General features: G+C 37.5%; 2 protein-coding genes across 2 annotated transcripts in view; one reads left to right on the top strand and one right to left on the bottom strand.

Moving 5' to 3' along the window:
* The window catches only part of LOC128011361 (carcinoembryonic antigen-related cell adhesion molecule 5), a 40,707-nt gene that overhangs the window by 6,476 nt on the left and 8,454 nt on the right, over nucleotides 1-25,777 (bottom strand). Inside the window, exons 2-7 of the mRNA XM_052593679.1 lie at nucleotides 17,571-17,680; nucleotides 16,654-16,956; nucleotides 16,078-16,401; nucleotides 15,438-15,743; nucleotides 15,061-15,357; nucleotides 14,799-14,906 (exon numbers count right to left, since the gene is read on the bottom strand). Of these exons, the coding sequence (XP_052449639.1) occupies nucleotides 14,799-14,906; nucleotides 15,061-15,357; nucleotides 15,438-15,743; nucleotides 16,078-16,401; nucleotides 16,654-16,956; nucleotides 17,571-17,634 (1,402 nt within the window). The 5' untranslated portion in view covers nucleotides 17,635-17,680. The remainder of the gene's footprint in view (nucleotides 1-14,798; nucleotides 14,907-15,060; nucleotides 15,358-15,437; nucleotides 15,744-16,077; nucleotides 16,402-16,653; nucleotides 16,957-17,570; nucleotides 17,681-25,777) is intronic.
* LOC128011362 (uncharacterized) lies at nucleotides 5,913-9,322 on the top strand. Its single transcript, XM_052593680.1, has one exon. It carries the CDS (start codon nucleotides 6,102-6,104, stop codon nucleotides 7,686-7,688), a length of 1,587 nt encoding a protein of 528 aa, XP_052449640.1. The 5' UTR covers nucleotides 5,913-6,101; the 3' UTR covers nucleotides 7,689-9,322.

Below are 25,777 nucleotides of genomic sequence, written 5' to 3'. Positions count from 1 at the left end.
ATTATGATTGTAAAATAATAAAACTATTAGTCAAGGAGTTTTGGGTATTTGAGAGTTTTCTTGGATCTTGTCCCACTTAAAGTATCTAGTCCAATAGAGAACCTGTAAACCCTGGGTAGAGGGAGATTGTGGGGGTTACACATTGCTGGACCAGTTTAAGTGATTTTAAGAGCTGCACCAGTTGCATTTAGTCATGAATAACATGGAAATGCCATGCGATTTTAAAACAACAATTTCCAGTATTAAAAACTTTTTGAAAAAGTTGTTGAATTTTATTTTTCAAATCTCTGTGTAAAAGAGTTATATTTAATCAGGTCCTAAATTTCTGGGTGTAGCTATATCGCATGGTTTTAATAATTCTCGAGCTTTCAAGTTTCTAATGAGGGAAATTCCTGCATTAATTTAACATAGATTTGAATTATAAAATAAATCAACACAAACTATTAGATTAAATCTGTCATTCGAACCCAGTCTTCGAAATCTCTCGGAGCACGCTTTTCATTAGCGATGCGCTAATATCATAATAGATCAATTCTCGTATACTGGCGGTCCATTTACCCAAAACCAAAACAAAACCACATCGGTTCAGTTCACATGCAGACGTATAGCCCAAATCAACCAGACCACAGCAGATCTCGCTCTGACTCAGAAACTCAGAGATGTCACTGTGTCACAGTGCATGAAGACCCTCATGTTTATTCCACTCACGAGCCTTCTGAAAATCCACTGCAGAAAAAAACAATGCAAAATCGTTTCATATATTATGGAAATCACCTGTTAATTGCATTATTGCAACATTATTGTCTGTACTAAAGCGACCTGCGTGCGCTGCAATACAAGACTCACATTTCGATCGTGACAGCTGACAGAACTGTCACTTGACTAATCAGGTAATTGTTGCATTATCACAAAAATGTATAATTGGAACACCTTTTAAGTATTTTAAGTCATTTGGTACTCGCGCGCTCCTGTGTTCTGATTGGTCAACTAACATAGTTTTGATTGGTTGTTCCGCACACAACTTCATGGTAAACAATGCATTAGCATCTTTTTGGGGTGAATTATGTCTTATTCCTCTCACCGCGAAGCAAAAGTAAAATAAAAAACTTGAACAGTCTCGCTGCTTTTTCTTCTGTGTGTGTATTCAAGCCGCGCGCTTCAGTTTGAATCTGAATAGCGTTCAGCGCGGGGGCGTGGTCACATTAGATATAATGAAGGGAGACGTGAAAAACAGACATGGCGTTGTTTTCATATGGATTACATTATCACTGAATATCTGTTAGCAGCACTTGTTACACTTCATTTTAATGACGTGTTTGTTAATGAAGATCAGTGCAGACAGCACACATACTGATAAGACGCTTGGGAGAAAACAAACACATAACTTCATAATCATACTTCGCGTTGTGATTCGGAGATGCTCGTTGTTCTAAATAAAGTTGGTAATGAACCCTCTTTTATGGCCAAATGCTTTGAAATCCTGCTGTACCGAGATTAGAAAAGCAGTCATCAGTGAAATGTTGTGAACACAACAAAAGGGATTTGTTGTACTGCTCTGGTATTGTGGTAAAAATGAATTTTAGCCATTGGTTCTTCTGATCTTCATTCTTTGGCAGTGAAAATAAAACAAGCTTGCCTTTACAATTAAAAACACACTGTCTCCTCGACATGATGCTCTCACACCAATCAGAGCGTCTGTGTGTGTGTGTGTGTGTGTGGGGGGGGGGGGGGGGGGGGCAGGTCAGAGTTCCATTTCTCCCAAGACGGTAGGCGGAGATTATTATGCAAAGTGTTCTTAGTGACGTACATAGAGATGGGCAAAAGATTTGAAATCTATATATATATATATATATAATGTAATAACGACTAGTTTCAGCGATTCAGAGTCGACTCCTTACTTTAGAAGCCAATAACTTTATAAATCGTGTACTTTTTGGTTTAATTACTTTGCACATTGTTTACACTGATGGACAGCTACATCATACACTGTAATACAGGTAATTTTTGATTTCCCATCTGTGTGGCTCTTTAAGCACTTGCACAGCAGGATATTTAAAACGTACAAAAGTATTTTGGCTAGATGGCAATAAATCTACTTCTCCAGTCTTCAAGCACACACAAAACAATAGCCTAAACAGACATAGTGTTTGAGTAAATAAAATGCTACTATTCAAACAGTTATTTGTTTACCCTTGCTTTGTGGATAAGTGGAGATCTGTCTCCTCCAGGCTGTGCGCGCGCGTCAATCTGAGTGGAGGCGCGTGAAGTGACGAGGTTTCGCAAGAGCTTGAGGATCCAATGACGTTACGAAGTTTTACAAACTCATTTAAATACTTATCATTGGTTAAATATTTCGAATACCCTGTTTTTTAAAATAATAATAACGAATTAAAATAGAGGTATTAATTTTGGATAATTGTAACATTTTAAATAAACATTTTCCTATTATATTTTGCCTCCAGCTTCAAGTGATGAATACTGTCATCCTGTTCTGAAATAATTTATATATTCAGAAGCTAATCCGCAGATGGCACTCTCTTCACACGGAAACAATAACCGTATTTTCAACCAATACAGCTGATACTTTTAGACTCACCTTCATGAACTCACAAACACATGATATTTATTGTTTACTTGAGTTTTTACCTCACTTTTGAACTTATAAAGTTGTGAGAGAAAAATGCGCGCTTTGTTTATTCCTCGCAACAAAAAAAAGGCGCGCAGCGAAACTCTGCTCCAACGATCTTTTTGAACTCGATTAAAAATAATAATAAATATAAACAACAAAACATTTTAATATGAATCATGTTATAAAATACTTTAAAACACTTACTATTAAAACACATCAATCTGGAGATATTTCCTTGTCTAAAATATTTGTTGTCAAATAGGCTTAGGCTATTTATATCTACGAAAATGAAAAATGTGAAATATTTATGTGCATACGTAAATATGGAGAGAAGAAGATATAATAATTCATATTCAATAGGCTACCCAAGATGTATATAGTCTAGTAATATCTTTATGATATAAGTTCCCATGTTATTAGTAGCAATTTATATATGGTATTATAAACAATGTAGGCTACTTAGTATATTATAGCCTAAGGTTTGTATATAGGCTAGTTTTTTTTATATATACAACTTTAATAAACAAGCTATGTACAAAAAAATATGTGTGTATATTTTTATGTTACTTTTCTAAATACATGACTATCTTTTATATTTCGTTATATAAACATGCACTGATGTGTTTTTAGAATAAATAAAGGATACCACATCAGATATCTATTGGCTTATCTTTGGCATAATATGTCGAAAAATCTGTTACACATAGACTACAATAACACACAGATAGGGCCTATATGGAATCTTGTTATAAAATGACAATGTTTCATATATGGATATTAGTGTACAGTTGTACAGTGTAATTTATTTGTGAAAATAAATATTTCTATTCTCTGCATCCCTCTGTGTTTTTTATTTCAGTTCGGAAGATAACTGAGCCTTTAAATCTAACTTGTATCTGTTTTATGAGGCATAAATAGTCCTCACTTTAGATGAGCTCACAAAAATAGTTAACTGACAAACTGGTAAATGTTTTATAGCTACCTAAATTAATCATGAATTAGAGTAGGAATAAGTGTTAATAAAGCATTTATTAACACACTGAGTACTTGTTACTATATGCCTGAATAATAAGATGTATAAATGAACATTCAAATAGTTTATTAATCACTTACTTATGTAAAGGGTGTTAAAATGTTTATTCAATAATTAATTGAAAACTGATACCTCCCTATATTTTTTTTTAATGTGAACACCAATAGTTCAGAATCAGTTCACCGCCACGCCAACGGATGGCGCTTGAGCGCTCCTGTGAAGCACACCATAGAGACTAGTTTTTTTCCCAGGTGCGATCTCAGAAGTAGTGGTGGAAATTATGATTCTTTCTAGAGATTCGTTCATTTTCAGTTCGTTCACCAAAATGATTCGTTCAGAATCGTTCACTGATTCGTTCAGTGACCATTTCTTCGTATTACACAAAATAAGCCAGCAGATGGCAAAAAAAAGTGTATTATGTGTTATGTCTTAAGTCAACGAACGTATTCACTTGTTACAAAAACTGATCTGGCTTTATTAAAATGTGTTAATAATCGCATTCAATATATAAAGTCTAATTAAGTTGTTCAGATGAACAAAGCACAAGGTTTTCTTGCCTAATTAGCATTTTAATTGTTTGGTCAGACAGTTTGTATATTATATATTCACATTCATAAATCGGGGATTAAACGTGGAGTTGCTAAATATCAAAACGATCGTATGTGCACAGTACAGTACCTATAACTGCGCTTTGCATTTTTGCGAGATTGACATGCTAAATGGCAGACTAACCCGGTTTACTCTCATTCATTACAGTTCATTTCATTCACGAACGACATGTATCCGTTCATTCAGCTCGTTCACGAATGACATGTGTGCCAGTTCAGTTATTTCATTCACGAACGAGATTTACTAAATCATTCAACTCGTGCACGAACGACATGTGCTTTGCCGCTTGAGAAACGTGATTGGTAAACGGTTTGCCAGAATATACCCTGACCATCAGGTCAGTTATTTCATTCACGAACGAGATGTATCATTCAACTCGTGCACGAACGACATGTGTGCCAGTTCAGTAATTTCATTCACGAACGAGATGTATCAGCTCATTCAACTCATTCACGAACGACATGGGTACCAGTTCAGTCATTTCGTTCACGAACGATAAGATCTCTAGATCTAGTTCAGACTCATATGAAACTCGTTCATTGAAGGGCGTATTCGTTCACTGCATTCAACAAATCACATACTCTGTCACATCTCATACTCGAAGGCTATTGGCTCGAGGTTGAGTAATTCTTTGACAGGATGAAATGGTTGTTACCCGGTTCACTGAGCTGTGCATGCTCTGCTTATAGCGCCGCGCTGCTGTGGAGGGAGGAACTTCACTGAACGAGAAATATGAGTCAGTGGATTACGTGAACGAGAACGATTCGTTCACCCAAAAGATTCGTTCAAAAAGAACGATTCGTTCACGAACGACACATCACTACTCAGAAGTAAACTGACGCACCAAAGGAACGACACTCATTTTGTCTGTCTCTTTATTTATTCACAGGTAAAATAATATGCACTTTAAACATTCTTCTGATTGTTCACATTACTATAGGAAGGTTTAGGAACGTGATTGTGAAGCGTTTTGAGTAACTTTGTCATGCTCTAATGTGTTTTATGCAAATTGAATTAACTCAAGGGTCTTAAATGCAAACGATTTATTGTTTAGTAAATGCATTCAAAAGTATTGTTATACAGCATTGTGGTGATGTTTGAGTGTATCGGCAGTGCAAGGGTGCTTGTTATTTTTGTGTTTTAATTGAGTAGTTGAGTATATCTGTTGCATTAACAATTCAATCGCCATTTTGAGTGCTTTGCGCACACGCTTAATGAATGACACGAGTCAATCTGGGTGAAGTGGTGTATGTAAAATGGTGTTGGATTTTAGTTTATACATTTTGTGTGTTTAAGTGACACATTTGGTCATCTTTCTAGTAATGAGTGACATTTATGTGAATCTTTATTGATTTATTTTGTACACACTCTTCTTTCCACATAATATGTAAATTATATATTGCTCTTATGTGAAACAGGCTATGGAATGCAAGTGTGTATGTATTCATATATCTTATGTGTACACCAGAAGTTAATGTGCAGATGAAGTTATTTTTGTATGTAACTAAAGAAGTGTTTACAATTACTAAAGTTTTAAGATCTCAGAAGTAAACTGACACACCAAAGGAACGACACTCATTTTGTCTGTCTCTTTATTTATTCACAGTGTTCTCACAGATACACAGTGCTTCACTGCCTGTGTGTCCTTTGCTGCCAGCCCAGATATCCCCTAGGTCTGAGGCCGGTAACAATTGGGGGCTCGTCCGGGATTAGCACATCTCGCCTGGCACTGTTGTCATAGTAACGTGGGAATCCTGCACCCAGTGTTTCAGGGAAGACTACTTTGCCAAGTGTCATCCAGAGAACAACTGCCACAGGTGATGCATCAGCATGACTACTTTAAGCCCACGGCGAGTGCTGCTCTTCAAGATCCAAAAGAAGCTTTCAGATTTGAGTTTTAGTCAGCTTCAGACTGTTGCAAGTTCGATAGATGACGGTCGTAAAACTTACCAGGTAGCAGATCTAAGTGAACCCGAACTTTATGACCTAATTGTCGACTACATCAGAAGTGATGAGTTAAAAGCGGCAGAAGATGAGGGCATGACTCAACTTCTCCTCCTTTCTGACCTACTTAATGACGTGCTATCAGCTGCAGGAACCAGAGCCGCGGAATCGGGTAATGTGGCACCTGTCTTGATGGGAGATTCACCAACACAGCAACAGGGTCACACTCCAACTGATGACGATGGAGAAGTTTGCACACAACCGTTACACATGGACAGAGACACTCGCACACAATCATTACTCATGGACAGAGAAACTCGCACACAATCATTACGCATGAACAAAGAGACTGACATGCACTCATCATTTCAGGGCAGAGACACCTATGCACTTACCAGAGAAGTCACCTCATCAACGCCTGGTATGCCAGACCAAATTGGTGCTGCTCCTTTGGGTAGGATGAACTCATCTAACATTGCTGACCATGTTGTAAGATTGTCTGATGTTTCAGCTTTGTTACCACGTAGAGAGTTTAAGTTGCATGGTGGTCAAATTTGTGATACAGGCTGTGACATGTCTTTCAATTGTCTCTGTAAGCAAATGGATCAAGGGTTGCAGGAGGGTTTCAGTGAGTCTGAGATTATCAGAGCAGTCCTTAAGATAACAAAACCTGGTACATTCAGAGAGATGTTGGTTAATAAGGATGATCTTACTACTGATGGGTTGAAAAGATTTCTGCGCTCCCACATTAGAGACAAAAATGTAACTGAACTTTTTCAAGAGCTAACTAGTGCTAGACAAAATGACAAAGAAAGCCCACAACAGTTTCTTTACCGAATAATGGGCCTGAAGCAGCGTGTTCTTTTTGAGTCACAACAACCTGGTGTAGGTTTTAGCTATAACAAAGAGCTCGTTCAGGGCACTTTCATTCACACACTTTACCAGGGGTTAAATGAGAGGAACAGCCATGTCAGACGTGATCTTAAACCTTTTCTCTCAGACATGCAGGTTAGTGACGACTTGCTCTTGGAAGAAATAACAAAATCAACAGCTGAAGAAGAAGGGCGATTGAAAAGACTGGGTTCAGTAGGTAAAAGCAGACCAGTTACTGTAAGCGCAGCTCAGCACTCCCAAAGTGAACTGAACACCCCAACAAAAGTTGACGCTGAGTTGCAAGCAAACCGTGATGCGATCAAAGAATTAACTGCTCAAGTTTCTTCTCTAACCAAGCATCTAGCCCAGATGTCCACCCCCACTGAGGCTGTGAAGCTGAAAGACTGCCACTCACCTACTGACCGCACACAACCACCATGGTCTGAGACCAGAGGTAGATGCAATGACTGTGTACAAAAAAACAATACCAACTGTGTTCACTGCTTTGTTTGCGGCCAGGCAGGACATCGCGCCATTGGCTGTCTCCAACGAAGGTTGTCGGGAAACGGGAAGAGGTCGCTGGAGAGGGGCAGCCAGTGATCCTAAGCAGTGATGAGCCCCGAGAAAAGGTCAAAACACCTAAACACTCACAGTCAAACTTACAGTACCAGTCAGACCCAAAGAAAAGAGTAGCTCAACTCATTGGTAAGCGATGCATGGTCTCATGTTCCATCAATGGTGTACCTCTTCAGATGCTGCTTGATTCAGGGGCACAAGTGACCATGGTGAGCAAATCGTGGATTGAACAAGCACTACCCTGTATAAAAATACAGCCACTTGGATCGTTATTTGATCATTCCCTTGAAATTTCTGCTGCTAATAATACTCAGGTTCCCCTTGATGGATGGGCAGAGATTGATCTTCAGATATGCAGCCAGCGTCATGGGCGCCTTACAATCAGGGTGCCACTTCTTATCAGTCGTGACTGCAATTACCCTCTTTTAGGTAGTAATGTAATTGCGGAGATGATCAAAGCAAACACTGATCAGGACGATATTGTAAATGTAACTGAAATACTGAAAGAAGCTTTGAGTGTCAGTGACAGTACCGTGCAAGCATTAGTCTTCACTCTCCAGACCATTAAACCCACGGAGATGCCACAGTGTAATGTACGCCTTGGCAAGAAAGGTGTAAATATCCCTTCAGGCAAGATTCGTGAAGTCCAGTGTAGAATTCGAGGATGGAACAGTGGAGGTACGATGATGTTTCAGCCGAGCCCTGAGAATCATTGCCCGGAGGGTCTAGAATTGTTCCCAGCTTTAGTTGATGTTCCTGATGGCTCATCCAAGCGCATCAAAATCCCAATTCAGAACTCAACAAAACATGACATCTATCTTGCAAAGAAAACCATTCTTGGTACTCTTGAAGATATACTTGATCTTAAACCAATCCCTCGTCCCTCCATAAACGGTGAGCCAACGCCTCAGAATACAGCCCACTTGTGTGCAGCTCAATTGTGTACTCATGAGCAGACTTTGAGAGAAAAAGAAATGCATAAACCCACACACATGACCAAAGACAAATGGCATCCTCCTGTTGACTTGTCTCATCTAGCTGAGGAAGAGCAGGAGATTGCGAAATGTATGTTATTCGACCAGTCAGATGTCTTTGCTAAAGATGACACCGATATTGGTTGCATTTCTGACTTACAACTTAAAATCTACTTAAAAGATGATACACCAGTCCAAAGGTCCTACAATGCAGTCCCAAAGCCCTTGTATAGAGAGGTTAAGGAACATGTTCAAAAGCTGCTAGATCATGGATGGATTAGAAAGTCTGTATCACCTTATTCCTCTCCCGTGGTCTGCGTAAGGAAAAAAGATATGAGCCTACGCCTTTGTGATGATTTTCGTGGACTTAACAGCAAAACTATCCCCGACCGTCACCCCCTTCCACGTATTCAGGACCTATTAGATAGCCTGGGAGGTTACTCATGGTTTTCCATACTCGACCAGGGCAGTGCATATCACCAGGGCTTTGTTGAGGAGAACTCCAGGCACCTGACAGCTTTCAGCACGCCTTGGGGATTGTATGAGTGGATCCGTCTTCCTTTTGGCCTTTCCAATGCGCCGGCGGCTTTCCAAAGATGTATGGAGGGTGTGTTGAGTGGTCTGAGGGATGAATGCTGTTTTCCCTACTTAGACGATGTTCTCTGCTTTTCCAAATCCTTTCAGGACCACATCAAAGATTTGAAGAGAGTCTTTTGCCGCTTACGGGAGCATGGTGTAAAATTACGACCAAAGAAGTGTGAATTATTTAAACGGCAGGTGCGGTATGTTGGGCGCCTAGTTACAAGTGAAGGCATTCAAGTCGATCCCAAAGACTTGGAAGCAGTGATGCAATGGAAGGAGCGGGAACCAAAGAATGTTGGAGAAGTAAGAGCTCTTTTGGGATTTTTGGGCTACTATCGGTCCTTCATTCAGGATTTTTCCCGAATAGCCCGACCACTGTTTAAGCTTCAAGAGAGTCCTGAGGCGTCTGGGGAGAAATCTGTCGAAACTAGGACAACTAAGCAAAGTATAAAAAAGGGTCAGCTGCCATCCAAGACACCAGTCCAGTGGACCCCTGAACACCGTGCTGTGGTTGCTTCCCTTGTCGACATGTTGACCACCTTTCCTATCTTGGCATACCCAGACTTTAATTTACCTTTTGTCCTTCACACCGACGCATCCAATGAAGGTCTGGGGGCGGTACTCTATCAGGAACAAGGGGGTAAACTACGCGTTATCGCCTATGGCTCTAGGACACTCACACCCGCTGAGAAGAATTATCACCTCCATTCTAACAAGCTTGAGTTCCTTGCCTTAAAGTGGGCCATTTGCGATAAATTCCGGGATTACCTTTACTACGCACCCACGTTCACCGTATTCACAGATAATAATCCCCTTACCTATATCCTGAGTACCGCCAAGTTGAGTGCTGTTGGGCATCGTTGGGTGGGTGAATTGGCCGACTTTCATTTTACAATAAAATATAGACCAGGCAGGACAAACACTGATGCTGACACCCTATCACGGTTCCCAGTGAAGCTCCAGGACCACATCAGAGAGTACTCTGAGGTTTTACCTCCAGATGTTGTGTCTGCCATATGGCAGGGAGATAAAGCCCAGAGAGAAAGAGAAGTACCGTGGGTTGCGGCTCTTCAGCTGGGCTCCACTGATGATAATATGCTTCCGGCCAGTATACCCTTGTTTCCTCTAGAAGACATTCGAGCTGCCCAAAAAGGAGATGCTTCCATCGTTGATGTGATTGCATTGAAAGAGAAAGGATGGAACCCCAATGACAAAGACAAGAGACAAATGGGACCCACCACACGACGACTCATACACGAATGGAGTAAACTTAGACTCGAACAGGGAATTTTATACAGACAAACCGGACAACACAGACAGCTGGTTCTCCCTGATTCTTTGAAGTCTCTTGTGCTCAAACACCTTCATGATGACATGGGGCATGTCGGCGCTGACAAAGTTACCCACCTGGCAAGGCAAAGATTTTATTGGCCTTTCATGCAGCGTGACATAGAAGATTATGTCATCCACCAGTGCCCATGTATTAAACAAAAGCGGCCTGCTGTTCCTGAAAAGGCACCAATGGGCTCAATTACAACAAGTGTACCATTTGAGCTACTGTCTGTTGATTATCTGCATCTTGAACCGAGTAAGGGTGGCTACGAGTATATCTTGGTTCTTGTAGATCACTTTACTCGTTTCGCCCAGGCCTACCCGACGCGGAACAAATCTGGAAAAACGGCTGCTGAAAAGATTTTCTTTGACTTTATACCACGCTTTGGGTATCCACAAAAGCTTCACCATGATCAGGGTCGCGAATTTGAGAATAACTTATTCCAGCGGCTTCAGCAACTGGCTGGCATTACCCATTCTCGAACGACACCCTATCATCCACAAGGGAACCCCGTTGAGCGTTTAAATAGAACACTGCTTCAGATGCTACGGACACTGTCAGAGGAAAAGAAATCTGAATGGAAAGACCACTTACCACACATAGTGCATGCATACAATTGTTCGAGACATGAAGCCACAGGTTATTCACCATTCTTTCTCCTCTTTGGAAGGGCCCCACAGTTGCCCATTGATTTGATTTTTAACCTGGATCCTGAGCCACAGACTGAAACCCGTCAGGAATTTGCACAGAAGTGGGCTTCTCGGATGCAGGAGGCATACAAGATCGCCTCTGAACATAGTAAAAAGAGCTCTGCAAAAGGGAAAAAATACTATGATCGTGGTGTCAGAGGAAGTGTGCTTCAGCCAGGTGATCGTGTGCTTGTACGCAACCTATCAGAGAGGGGCGGGCCCGGCAAACTCCGTCCTTACTGGGAGAACAAGGTTCACCGTGTTGTTGAGAGGATGGGAGTTGGTCCTGTGTATCGAATTCAAGCTGAAACTGGTGATCGCACTCTACGTGTCTTGCACCGTAATCTTCTCTTGCCTGTGAATGATCTGCCTATTGAACATAATGGAGAGGACAATCGGACACGGAAACAACAAAGGCAGAAGCAACATCACAAGAACAGCCAACATCACAGGTCTGATACCTTAGAGCACGACTCCGGTGATTCAGGGGATGAGGAAGAATATGCTTGTAATCCCAGACCAGTCCCAGTATATGAAAGGGGAAAAGCCACTCTCAAACAGTCCCATCATGAGCCAGGTAGTGATCTACGAGTAGCGGCACCAGAGTTTCATCCGGAACACCATAGAGCTGAGCCAGATAACCCTCAAACATATGAGCAACCACTCCGGTTTGTGACACCAGAATCAGAGCAAGTACTGGCTGACCTGTTGCCATCTCTGGAAACTCAGGAACAAGTAGACGACTACATAGCTGGAAGAAGTAATGAGGATGCTGACCTGGGAGTGGAGCCGGTTGCACAGCCAATGAATGGGGAAGACATCACCCTGCGGAGGTCAGCACGGGCAGTAAAGCCAAAGGAGATGTTCACATATAATCAGATGGGACAACCCACATACCTACCTTGGAGACCAGGAGTGAATGCAATGCACACCTGTGTACTGTACCCTATTCATACTTACCCTGTCATACCTGATGCCTCTCACTATCCTTCTCCACTTGTGTGGGCATATTAGACTTAAGAAAGGACAAATGAGGCAGGACTGTTGACATTCAAATACTTACCTGTCCTTTGATCAGACTGATAGCTCATTTCTCTTATCTTCAGAACAAAAAAAAACGTTCTTCTATTCTGTTGGGTTAGTTCTGGATGCCCGGAGGCATCTCTTAAAGCTGGGGAGAGTGTAAAGGGTGTTAAAATGTTTATTCAATAATTAATTGAAAACTGATACCTCCCTATATTTTTTTTTAATGTGAACACCAATAGTTCAGAATCAGTTCACCGCCACGCCAACGGATGGCGCTTGAGCGCTCCTGTGAAGCACACCATAGAGACTAGTTTTTTCCCGGGTGCGATCTCAGAAGTAAACTGACGCACCAAAGGAACGACACTCATTTTGTCTGTCTCTTTATTTATTCACAGGTAAAATAATATGCACTTTAAACATTCTTCTGATTGTTCACACGACTATAGGAAGGTTTAGGAACGTGATTGTGAAGCGTTTTGAGTAACTTTGTCATGCTCTAATGTGTTTTATGCAAATTGAATTAACTCAAGGGTCTTAAATGCAAACGATTTATTGTTTAGTAAATGCATTCAAAAGTATTGTTATACAGCATTGTGGTGATGTTTGAGTGTATCGGCAGTGCAAGGGTGCTTGTTATTTTTGTGTTTTAATTGAGTAGTTGAGTATATCTGTTGCATTAACAATTCAATCGCCATTTTGAGTGCTTTGCGCACACGCTTAATGAATGACACGAGTCAATCTGGGTGAAGTGGTGTATGTAAAATGGTGTTGGATTTTAGTTTATACATTTTGTGTGTTTAAGTGACACATTTGGTCATCTTTCTAGTAATGAGTGACATTTATGTGAATCTTTATTGATTTATTTTGTACACACTCTTCTTTCCACATAATATGTAAATTATATATTGCTCTTATGTGAAACAGGCTATGGAATGCAAGTGTGTATGTATTCATATATCTTATGTGTACACCAGAAGTTAATGTGCAGATGAAGTTATTTTTGTATGTAACTAAAGAAGTGTTTACAATTACTAAAGTTTTAAGATCTCAGAAGTAAACTGACGCACCAAAGGAACGACACTCATTTTGTCTGTCTCTTTATTTATTCACAGTGTTCTCACAGATACACAGTGCTTCACTGCCTGTGTGTCCTTTGCTGCCAGCCCAGATATCCCCTAGGTCTGAGGCCGGTAACACTTACACTGTCCAAATGAGCTCTTGAACCACTGACAACGGAGATATTATAATGCTTAAATTAGAAATGATAAATTGATCATTAATTATGAAACTATGTATTAAGCTTGTTATATACATGCTTATTAATGAAGAATAAAGCATTTATAGCTGTGTTTATAAACTGCTTACTAATGTCTATTAATGTTGGTACAATGCTTTATAAATGATGAATTAACTATTTACTGATGCTTAACTAATGATTCATAGCTTGCAGTTATTATAAAGTGTTACTGGTTGTATTTGATATATTTTTAAACTGTATTCATCTGTATTATGTCTACTGTTAGTGTATAGTGTTATTTGTATGCACCAAGGGTTTGAAAGTTACACAATTTCGATTCTCTGTATGTATGTATGTACTGTACATGTGGAAGAATTGACAAAACAGACTTGACTTGACAATGCTTAATTATATAAGTTTATTACCAAATACTACAACAAAATGACATTTTAAAAATAATTTCAGAGAGAAATAAAATAGCATTTATCATTTTCATTTAGCTACTGAAGTACCAAAACAACTAAAACTAACAACTAATAAATATTTAAAAATATATTTATTTTAGATATTTAAAAAAATACTGCTATTAATAACAATAATAGCAAAACCACAAGAAAAACCATAAACAACATATAAAAATTCAAACATTCAAAATATCAATAAAAACTATAATAGTATCTTATTCATGCAAATATATAACTGAATAAACATTACTAAAATGTCTTCACAATGCAACTTTACATGGTCATGAAGACACAATTTAGTAATTACCAAGTACGGTTAAAAATTAGAAAATATAATTCATTTATTATACAGCTAGAGTAAGTGGGAGTGAAAATGATAGAAAATGTGTACAGACAAAGGGAAAGTTTAAGAGAAACTATTTTTTGCCACAGAAAATAAAACGTTGCTGGTCACTGTGTGTGTTGAAAATGTGTGTGTTTTTATCTTTCTGCACACTCTTCAGTGTTTGTGTTCATCTGCGAGGATGTTTTGTCTCTAAGATGAAGTGTAGACTACAGTTGTGTACGTGTCATCCTGCAGAGATCACACACACACACACACACACACACACACATGTTAAACTCTCTCACTCATGATATGGTTATACATATGTTCAATGAATAGTTTACCTCATCGCTCTGGATCAGTCGGCTTCCTCTCCTTTGTTTCCTTGCTGTAAAATAAGAACAACTCCAGATATTTATTCTAGGTTTGCTTCATCTTGAACAGCCATCAGTGCAATCTAAAGCACAGCTGATGTTTCTCACAGTCCAGTGTGTGTGTTCAAACCTCTTTGGTTAAATCTCCGGTAGATGCATCCAGTCGCCAGCAGCAGCATCAGACAGATCAGAAATATCAGATAGTACTGATAATCGAGAGGATTTATAACAGCAGAATCTGAGAACACACGGAAAAAAGTTCAGTTCACGATCACGAATGTCCTCATTTATGTTAAAAGCATTGTCTCAATGTAACACTGTCAAGCTCAAAGAGAGTCATGTATCACTGAAATCATTTCAGTCTCATCTGAACTAATCTGAGGTGTTTTCACCTGTAAGAGCGAGATTGACGTGTCTGGATTGTTTGCCGTTGACTGAGCACACATACAGTCCTCGGTCAGTCTCGGTCAGGTTTGAGATCCGTAAGGAGAGATTATGAGGAGAATCTCTGATGGTCTGGAATCGGCCGTTGATCTCCTCCGCGTCTGAAACCAGCGTCTCATTCACAGCTGCTCGCTTCCATTCAAAGTGCTCCGGTCTGGTTTTGGGATCTTCACAGGAACATGGAAGAATCACGGATCCTCCTGGATGGGAGCTCTTGGTGATGTGATGTTTGGATAAAACACAGCCTGCAGGACGACGGAGAGACTCAAGAAACACTGACTAAAACACACTGAACTTGAATCATTGAGTTGATTAAGAGTTTCACCTTTAACGATGAGTCTGGTGTCAGCGGATGTTTTGTTGTTAACTGTGCATCTGTAAGTGCCCTGGTCATCTTCAGTCAGGTTGGAGATCAACAGAGACAGATTTGATGGAGTCGTCTTGTGAAACGTGTGGACTCTGTCTTTATACCGCAGAGTTTGACTGGACACTTCAGTCCCACTGGACTCTACATGGGTCCATCTGAAGTGCTTAGGATTGGTCTTTGGGTCTTTACATGAGCAGGACAGAAGCACAGAGTCACCCGTGTACTTGGTTTTAGGTTCCCGCTCAGTCTCTGACAGTGTGCATCCTGTGAACAGTGTGAAACCTTTGTGTTACGGATACTTTTCTTTTGCATGTTCAATACACATTCCAGGCTCAACCATATGGCTTCCTTCCCGGCCCCCCTCAATACCCTCTCGGGACCTGTCTCTAGTTCTTAAATCACTAAAGCAGGGCCCAGTTGAGCCTTTGCACTTACTCAGTTGGTAATCCGACGTTACGTATGTAAAAAAAAAAAAAGAAATAAAAAAATGACAATGGTAGCTTAATGATATTAAACTAAATCTAACCCAACAAAAAAAATTATGCAAACCGTCCTGTTCCAAACAAAATAATTTTTAATGCAATGATTCAATATTTACCTTTAACAGTGAGTGTGAAGCTCTTGTGTTGATTCTCTTTACTCCAGCAGGAATACAGTCCTTCATCTTCCTCAGTCAGGTTAGAGATCAGCAGAGAGAGGTTTCCTGACTTTATATCAAACATCTGAAATCTGCCCTGATAGAGTCGACTGAGTTCAGCAGAGTTAATGTTCAGGTTTATTTCTCTATAGTTTGGTAATTTCCATCTGAACTCTGAATCTGGTTCATGACGGGCGCTACATTTGACCAAACAGGACAGAAGCACAGATTCCCCTGAATATCTGCTGATCTCCACTGATCCTTCATTCCCTGATAAAGAACAACCTGCAGAAACAAAACAGAACTGCTGGAGAAATGGACTGGAGTTTAAATCACACAAATAGACAAAGTACAATAAAATCAACACTTAGAGAAGAAGGAACACTTTTTTAATGTTTTCTCTCCATTAGTTTGAAACAACACTTATGAAAAGCCAAATAACCCAAAATCTCAAAAGTGACCAATAAAAGTTTGTGAGGTCTCGTCTTAAGTGTCTTATGTTTGGTTTGTATTATTATGAAATCTAACATTCCTCACCTTGAACATGTAGATAAACATTGCGCTCTTTGTCCGTCTCTGTTGTTTTACACCAGTACATTCCTGCGTCGTCTACATTGAGTCGAGTGATGGACAGCGAGAGATTCCCCTGAATCTGAACTCTGTCTTTGTATCGCTGACCCTTAATAACGTCCAGAGGAGACACTGAGTAATGAAGAGTCTGGGTCTGAGAATCACCAACCCACCACTGGACTTCAGTGAGATGTGAGTTTATATCCCTGCAGGGCAGCAGCACAGACTCTCCTGGAGAACACGTGATGTATGATAACACTACTGCACAGCCTACAAAAACACAAAACATCTGCTGAAACATCTGTATTTCTCTGTGCAAATATGATCATCATCTCGTTTTTTACAGAACAAATATCTGAATATTCTTAAATCACAAATGTCAATGTGTGCTCTAAATGTAAATGTCTAATGCTGTGTTTGTACTCAGACGTTGGAAATACAGTATTTGTGGACATGATTCGGTGTTATCTGCAAACTACCACTTTTTATGTGTTTTTAATCAAGTGGTTTTGCAACGGATTGTTTTTCTGGCCTTTATCCTGGAACACAATTAGTTGTGTCTGAAAATACGACTTTCAACTGATCTCCATTCATTTTTAATACATTTTACATGAAAACAGCTTAAGTGGAAATATGGATCGAAAAGTGCTGTTGTTAATCTGTACTTTTGTCTTGTATTCCAGTGCAAATTATACAAATACAAAAGGAGTAAAAATACTTAAAAAAGGGCTTTTTTTGTGAAACGGATCAAAATGAAATGAGTTTATGATTAAAACAAGAGCATATTTCAATTGTTTAACAGTTCAACAATCTACTTGCATACATAAATATAACTCAAATTGTCACCGACAATAAGTCTCTCTCGTTCTGTTGATCAGTCGTACCTGTTGTGAACTGAAGTCCAGAGAAGAGCAGAACAACACACAAGCACATCACGTCTGAAGCCATGTCTCTCCGTCTCTTCTTCCTCTGAAGGACAGTTGATGTTTCATCTCTAAAAAAAGAAGAAGTAAAAGAGATATTTATATTAATTCCATCACCACATCCTGAGAAGCTGTGGCTATCTGTTAAAATGCTGACCGGAGAAAGAGGCAGTGCACATAGAACAGGATACATACACTCAGAAACAGCTTTTCAGACAAACATTTTCTTTATTTGTCAAAAATGCCCAAAAAATATTACAGCGCTTGTTTGTAGAGCTGCACAATTTGGCCAAACATTTTGTTTTTATATATCAATATAACTAACAATAAGTACATTGATTATCATTACTAAATAAACACATTAAACAAAATAGGAAAGTACTACTGTAATAACAATATTTGACTATAATATACAAAACTGAACACAAAAATGCCAAAAATCTTTGTTGGATAACAGGTTTGTAAAGAAGCTCAAACATGCAAAACTAAATCAAATGTGTGCTATGTGGAAAATTAATTAATTGCACGGACTTATTATTTTGTAGCACGTATGTATTTTGAATGCACTGTACTGTAAGTTGCTTTGTATAAAATTATCTTTAAAAAATGTACTTTTAAATGTAAATGCATCATTTAAGTCAGAAATATGGGATCAATGCACATCTGAGTAGCAAACGGTGCCATTGTTTTTGCAAATGTATCATAATCTTGAAACATACCATTAATCTAAAATAAAGCAAAACGAATTAGAGCTGTAATCGGGCCTTAAAAGTTAGGCCCGACAGGACCCGAGCCCGATAAGTACATTTTGATTGACAGCTTTTTTAAAGCCCGAACCCGTTTACAGCCCGACATTATTCAAATGTGCGCACGCACACAGCTCTTTTGCCTTTTGCCAACAATGAGCAATTTATTCATGTTTTAACATAATTTACTCATAACTAACGTAGACTAGACCACTTGGAAGTTGAAATAAAGAAATAAAATAAGTCCTGTGTCACATCGTAACATCTCAGCATTTAGACATAGGCTCATTTAACCTATAAATAGACCAACACACCAATAAAAACGAGTCATTAAAAAAAATTTTTAAATTAAGATACATTTTAAATTAAGATGGGTATTTGGCAATAACGAAAGTAAGATAAAGGCTCCGCCGGATTTGCTTTATTTAATAAAAGAATAATGCCAACATTAGCGTAAATACTCTGTCAACATTATGCATTTAAGACTCAATGAATATTTAGTTATCATTTGAAAAACCTTTACTCACAGAGATTAGGCTTGGTCTACATGTTTTTGTGGAGGAAAATGATTGAATCCACTGTAGATGTCTTCAGCGCGCTCCTGCGCTCACTGATGCTGCGTCATTATTCACTCATTATTCTCATTATAAACATGGTCAAAACTTTTCCACACCTCAGAGTTTGCTTTAGTTGCTGGTGCAACCAAAACGTAATCACCAGAGGCAAGCATCCGTTACACCTGCTCAGCATTCATTTTCGCATCTTTCTCGCGTTAATCGATACACATCACATGACCGCGCGTTTACCGCGCAAACCGGAGCGCAAGCCCGAGCCCGACCCGAGCCCGCGTAAGATGATAGAAATTAAGCCCGAACCCGACCGAACCCGTCGGGGCAAAGATCTTCAGCTCCAAAACGAATAGCTTGCTTCTTGTTTCTTCAGAGAATCCACAAACTGATTAAGTAAAATGAAGTACAAAGGGCTCCTAAAGCAGGAGTGTATGAGTCCCTCTAGTGGCCAACAGATGAAACCTTTATTTTGTTCCTCTAGAGTTAGATATGATTATGCACCTTTAATACAAGCTTTCGATAGTGTGACAGAATTACTTCTCCGTCGGGTCACTGTCATTGTTTGGTGCCACTGTTTTCGTTTTTAACCTGTACAGGTGTGGAGACACTTACATTGATGACGTCACTTCCTGTCATGTGATCATCCCAGGTATTTATGATACGTGTCAGATATACGCAGAAGAGTCTCTGCATCTCACTTCTAGAGTGTTTGAAGAACAGAAACAGTGCTGTATTTATTTAGTCTAAACCAGTGCTTAATTTGTAAATTGCGAGGTCCGGGAACAAAGCTGGGTAACGGATCCGGATGTGATTACAGGAGGAAGAGGTAACGGAACACTCGCGCAGACACATTGCTGGACCAGTTTAAATGATTTTAAGAGCGTGGAAATGCATGGGAATGCCATGCGATTTTAAAACAACAATTTCCAGGACTAAAAACTTTTTGAAAAAGTTGTTGAATTTTATTTTTCAAATCTCTGTGTAAAAGAGTTATATTTAATCAGGACCTAAATTTAACTGCGGTCAAGCCAGCCGCGGTTTGAAAGTACACGGTCAAGCCAGCCGCACTTTTTTTTTTGTTTGTGCGTCTAATTGTGCACTGACGGTACGGGTGCTGGGAGCGGTCAAAATAGATGTAAAGAAGCTGTCGTAACGGCGTTTCCTTTATACTTTTTCTGATATTTTCAATAGTTCACGGGTGCCCACCCCCTCCCAAAAAAAATGAATGAAATAAAATCTGCATAAAACGTAATTTAACCCATAAAAAGAACTTAAAGGGACATCAGAATATTTATGTATTGCTATTTCATGTCATGATATAAATAATGCATTTTTTAAATGACTTGAACATTGAATTAATGTTTGTGAATACATTGTTTTTGTACATTAAAAATTTTATTTTACATTAATATGCATAATTTATCAATGTATATATATATATATATATATATATATATATATATATATATATATATATATATATATATATATATATATATATATGTATGTATGTGTGTGTATATATATATATATATATATATATATATATATAATGTATATTTATATATATATATATATATATATAATGTATATTTATATATTTATATATATATATATATATATATATATATATATATATATATATATATATCAACATTGATACAATATGTAATGCGTATGTGTGTGATGTTTGTGTGTGTATACCTTTCAACTAATAGTGATCCTGACTATTGCTGTATTTATTTTCAAGTTAAAACTATTATACAATTTTTGTACAATTTAAAGGCAAATCACTCCAAAAGTCAATGTGCATTCTCACTCTTTTCTCATAAAAAGCACTTACTCATAAAATGCTTTCCTTAAAAGGTTTGCTCCTTTTTCCAATTGATAACTTTTAACAGTGACCCAGAATATTACTGAATTAATTTAAGTTATTTTACTGTATAGTGTTGGAGAAAATTAATGGCAAAATAACTCCAGAAAAGTGCATTTTAGCACTTGCACAGTTACCCATTTTCATACACTCATAAAAATATTCGCTTCATGGGTTTGCTCTTTCTTTCAGTGGATTCCTATTCACAGTCACTCTTACCATTGATATATTAATTTTCAAATATTTCTACTGTATAGTTTTGGAGAAAACTAAAGCCAAATTCAACCCCAAGAATCTAATCACATAAGCTTTGTAACACCATGTCCCATTTTCAAACATTTATAAAAATCTTTGCTTTATAGGTTTGCTCATTCTTTCACTTGATTCCTATTCACAGTCACTCTGACCATTACTGCGTTAATTTTTAATTATTTTTACTGTATAGTATTGGAAAAAATCATTGGCAAAATCATGCCAAAATTAAAGTTTATTCCATCTGTTGCACCATTACCCATTTTCAAACACTCAAAAAAAATCTTTGCTCTATAGGTTTGCTCGTTCTTTCAGTTTATTTCTGTTCACAGTCAATCTGACCATTACTGTATTAAGTTTCAAATATTTCTACTGTATAGTTTTGGAGAAAACTAAAGCCAAAATCAACTCCAAGCATATAAGTAAGTGCATAAGCACTTTACATCATGTCCCATTTTCAAGCACTCATAGAAATCTTTGCTTTATAGGTTTGCTTGTTTTTTCAGTTTATGTCTGTTTACAGTCAATCTGACCATTACTGTATTCATTTTTAAATAATTTTACTGTATAGTTTTGGAGAAAACTAAAGACAAAATCAACCCCAAGCATCGAAGTGCATAAGCACTTTACATCATGTCCCATTTTCAAGCACTCATAAAAACCTTTGCTTTATAGGTTTGTTCGTTCTTTCAGTTTATTTCTGTTTACAGTCAATCTTACCATTACTTTATTAAGTTTCAAATATTTCTACTGTATAGTTTTGGAGAAAACCAAAGCCAAAGTCAACCCCAAGCATCTAAGTGCATAAGCACTTAACATCATGTCCCAATTTCAAGCACTCATAAAAATCTTTGCTTTATAGGTTTGCTCGTTCTTTCAGTTTATTTCTGTTTACAGTCAATCTGTCCATTACTGTATTACGTTTCAAATATTTCTACTGTATAGTTTTGGAGAAAACTGAAGCCAAAATCAACCCCAAGCATCTAAGTGCATAAGCACTTTGCATCATGTCCCATTTTCAAGCACTCATAAAAATCTTTGCTTTATAGGTTTGCTCACTCTTTCAGTTTATTTCTGTTTACAGTCAATATGACCATTACTGTATTAGGTTCCAAATATTTCTACTGTATAGTTTTGGAGAAAACTAAAGCCAAAATCAACCCCAAGCATCTAAGTGCATAAGCACTTTGCATCATGTCCCATTTTCAAGCACTCATAGAAATCTTTGCTTTATAGGTTTGCTTGTTTTTTTCAGTTTATATCTGTTTACAGTCAATCTGACCATTACTGTATTCATTTTTAAATAATTCTACTGTATAGTTTTGGAGAAAACCAAAGCCAAAATCAACCCCAAGCATCTAAGTGCATAAGCACTTAACATCATGTCCCAATTTCAAGCACTCATAAAAATCATTGCTTTATAGGTTTGCTCGTTCTTTCAGTTTATTTCTGTTTACAGTCAATCTGTCCATTACTGTATTAAGTTTCAAATATTTCTACTGTATAGTTTTGGAGAAAACTGAAGCCAAAATCAACCCCAATCATCTAAGTGCATAAGCACTTTACATCATTTCCTATTTTCAAACACTCATAAAAATCTTTGCTTTATAGGTTTGCTCATTCTTTCAGTTTTATTTCTGTTTACAGTCAATCTGTCCATTACTGTATTAGGTTCCAAATATTTCTACTGTATAGTTTTGGAGAAAACTAAAGCCAAATTCAACCCCAATCATCTAAGTGCATAAGCACTTTACATCATTTCCTATTTTCAAACACTCATAAAAATCTTTGCTTTATAGGTTTGCTCATTCTTTCAGTTTTATTTCTGTTTACAGTCAATCTGTCCATTACTGTATTAGGTTCCAAATATTTCTACTGTATAGTTTTGGAGAAAACTAAAGCCAAATTCAACCCCAATCATCTAAGTGCATAAGCACTTTACATCATTTCCTATTTTCAAACACTCATAAAAATCTTTGCTTTATAGGTTTGCTCATTCTTTCAGTTTTATTTCTGTTTACAGTCAATCTGTCCATTACTGTATTAAGTTTCAAATATTTCTACTGTATAGTTTTGGAGAAAACTAAAGACAAAATCAACCCCAAGCATCGAAGTGCATAAGCACTTTACATCATGTCCCATTTTCAAGCACTCATAAAAACCTTTGCTTTATAGGTTTGTTCGTTCTTTCAGTTTATTTCTGTTTACAGTCAATCTGACCATTACTGTATTAAGTTTCAAATATTTCTACTGTATAGTTTTGGAGAAAACTGAAGCCAAAATCAACCCCAAGCATCTAAGTGCATAAGCACTTTGCATCATGTCCCAATTTCAAGCACTCATAAAAATCATTGCTTTATAGGTTTGCTCGTTCTTTCAGTTTATTTCTGTTTACAGTCAATCTGTCCATTACTGTATTAGGTTCCAAATATTTCTACTGTATAGTTTTGGAGAAAACTAAAGCCAAATTCAACCCCAATCATCTAAGTGCATAAGCACTTTACATCATTTCCTATTTTCAAACACTCATAAAAATCTTTGCTTTATAGGTTTGCTCATTCTTTCAGTTTTATTTCTGTTTACAGTCAATCTGTCCATTACTGTATTAAGTTTCAAATATTTCTACTGTATAGTTTTGGAGAAAACTAAAGACAAAATCAACCCCAAGCATCGAAGTGCATAAGCACTTTACATCATGTCCCATTTTCAAGCACTCATAAAAACCTTTGCTTTATAGGTTTGTTCGTTCTTTCAGTTTATTTCTGTTTACAGTCAATCTGACCATTACTGTATTAAGTTTCAAATATTTCTACTGTATAGTTTTGGAGAAAACTGAAGCCAAAATCAACCCCAAGCATCTAAGTGCATAAGCACTTTACATCATGTGCCATTTTCAAGCACTCATAAAAATCTTTGCTTTATAGGTTTGCTCGTTCTTTCAGTTTATTTCTGTTTACAGTCAATATGACCATTACTGTATTACGTTTCAAATATTTCTACTGTATAGTTTTGGAGAAAACTGAAGCCAAAATCAACCCCAAGCATCTAAGTGCATAAGCACTTTGCATCATGTCCCATTTTCAAGCACTCATAGAAATCTTTGCTTTATAGGTTTGCTCGTTCTTTCAGTTTATTTCTGTTTACAGTCAATCTGTCCATTACTGTATTCATTTTTAAATAATTCTACTGTATACTTTTGGAGAAAACCAAAGCCAAAATCAACCCCAAGCATCTAAGTGCATAAGCACTTTACATCATTTCCTATTTTCAAACATTCATACAAATCTTTGCTTTATAGGTTTGCTCGTTCTTTCAGTTTATTTCTGTTTACAGTCAATCTGACCATTACTGTATTCATTTTTAAATAATTCTACTGTATAGTTTTGGAGAAAACCAAAGCCAAAATCAACCCCAAGCATCTAAGTGCATAAGCACTTTACATCATTTCCTATTTTCAAACATTCATAAAAATCTTTGCTTTATAGGTTTGCTCGTTCTTTCAGTTTATTTCTGTTCACAGTCAATCTGACCATTACTGTATTAAGTTTCAAATATTTCTACTGTATAGTTTTGGAGAAAACCAAAGCCAAAATCAACCCCAAGCATCTAAGTGCATAAGCACTTTACATCATTTCCTATTTTCAAACACTCATAAAAATCTTTGCTTTATAGGTTTGCTCGTTCTTTCATTTTATTTCTGTTTACAGTCAATCTGACCATTACTGTATTACGTTTCAAATATTTCTACTGTATAGTTTTGGAGAAAACTGAAGCCAAAATCAACCCCAAGCATCTAAGTGCATAAGCACTTTACATCATGTGCCATTTTCAAGCACATCATTTACATCATCATTTTCAAGCATCATACACTGTAATACAGGTAATTTTTGATTTCCCATCTGTGTGGCTCTTTAAGCACTTGCACAGCAGGATATTTAAAACGTACAAAAGTATTTTGGCTAGATGGCAAAAAAATTACTTCTCCAGTCTTCAAGCACACACAAAACAATAGCCTAAACAGACATAGTGTTTGAGTAAATAAAATGCTACTATTCAAACAGTTATTTGTTTACCCTTGCTTTGTGGATAAGCGGAGATCTGTCTCCTCCAGGCTGTGCGCGCGGGTCAATCTGAGTGGAGGCGCGTGAAGTGACGAGGTTTCGCAAGAGCTTGAGGATCCAATGGCGTTACGAAGTTTTACAAACTCATTTAAATACTTATCATTGGTTAAATATTTCGAATACCCTGTGTTTTAAAATAATAATAACGAATTATAATAGAGATATTAATTTTGGATAATTTTAACATTTTAAATAAACATTTTCCTATTATATTTTGCCTCCAGCTTCAAGTGATGAATACTGTCATCCTGTTCTGAAATAATTTATATATTCAGAAGCTAATCCGCAGATGGCACTCTTTTCACACGGAAACAATAACCGTATTTTCAACCAATACAGCTGATACTTTTAGACTCACCTTCATGAAATCACAAACACATGATATTTATTGTTTACTTGAGTTTTTACCTCACTTTTGAACTTATAAAGTTGTGAGAGAAAAACACTTACTATTAAAACACATCAATCTGGAGATATTTCCTTGTCTAAAATATTTGTTGTCAAATAGGCTTAGGCTATTTATATCCACGAAAATGAAAAATGTGAAATATTTATGTACATACGTAAATATGGAGAGAAGAAGATATAATAATTCATATTCAATAGG

This window comes from Carassius gibelio, chromosome B23 (genome assembly GCF_023724105.1).
Source record: "Carassius gibelio isolate Cgi1373 ecotype wild population from Czech Republic chromosome B23, carGib1.2-hapl.c, whole genome shotgun sequence".
NCBI classification, from domain to species: Eukaryota; Metazoa; Chordata; class Actinopteri; order Cypriniformes; family Cyprinidae; genus Carassius; species Carassius gibelio.
Note: the sequence above shows the minus strand (reverse complement) of the source record. Positions and strands in the feature narration are given on the sequence as shown.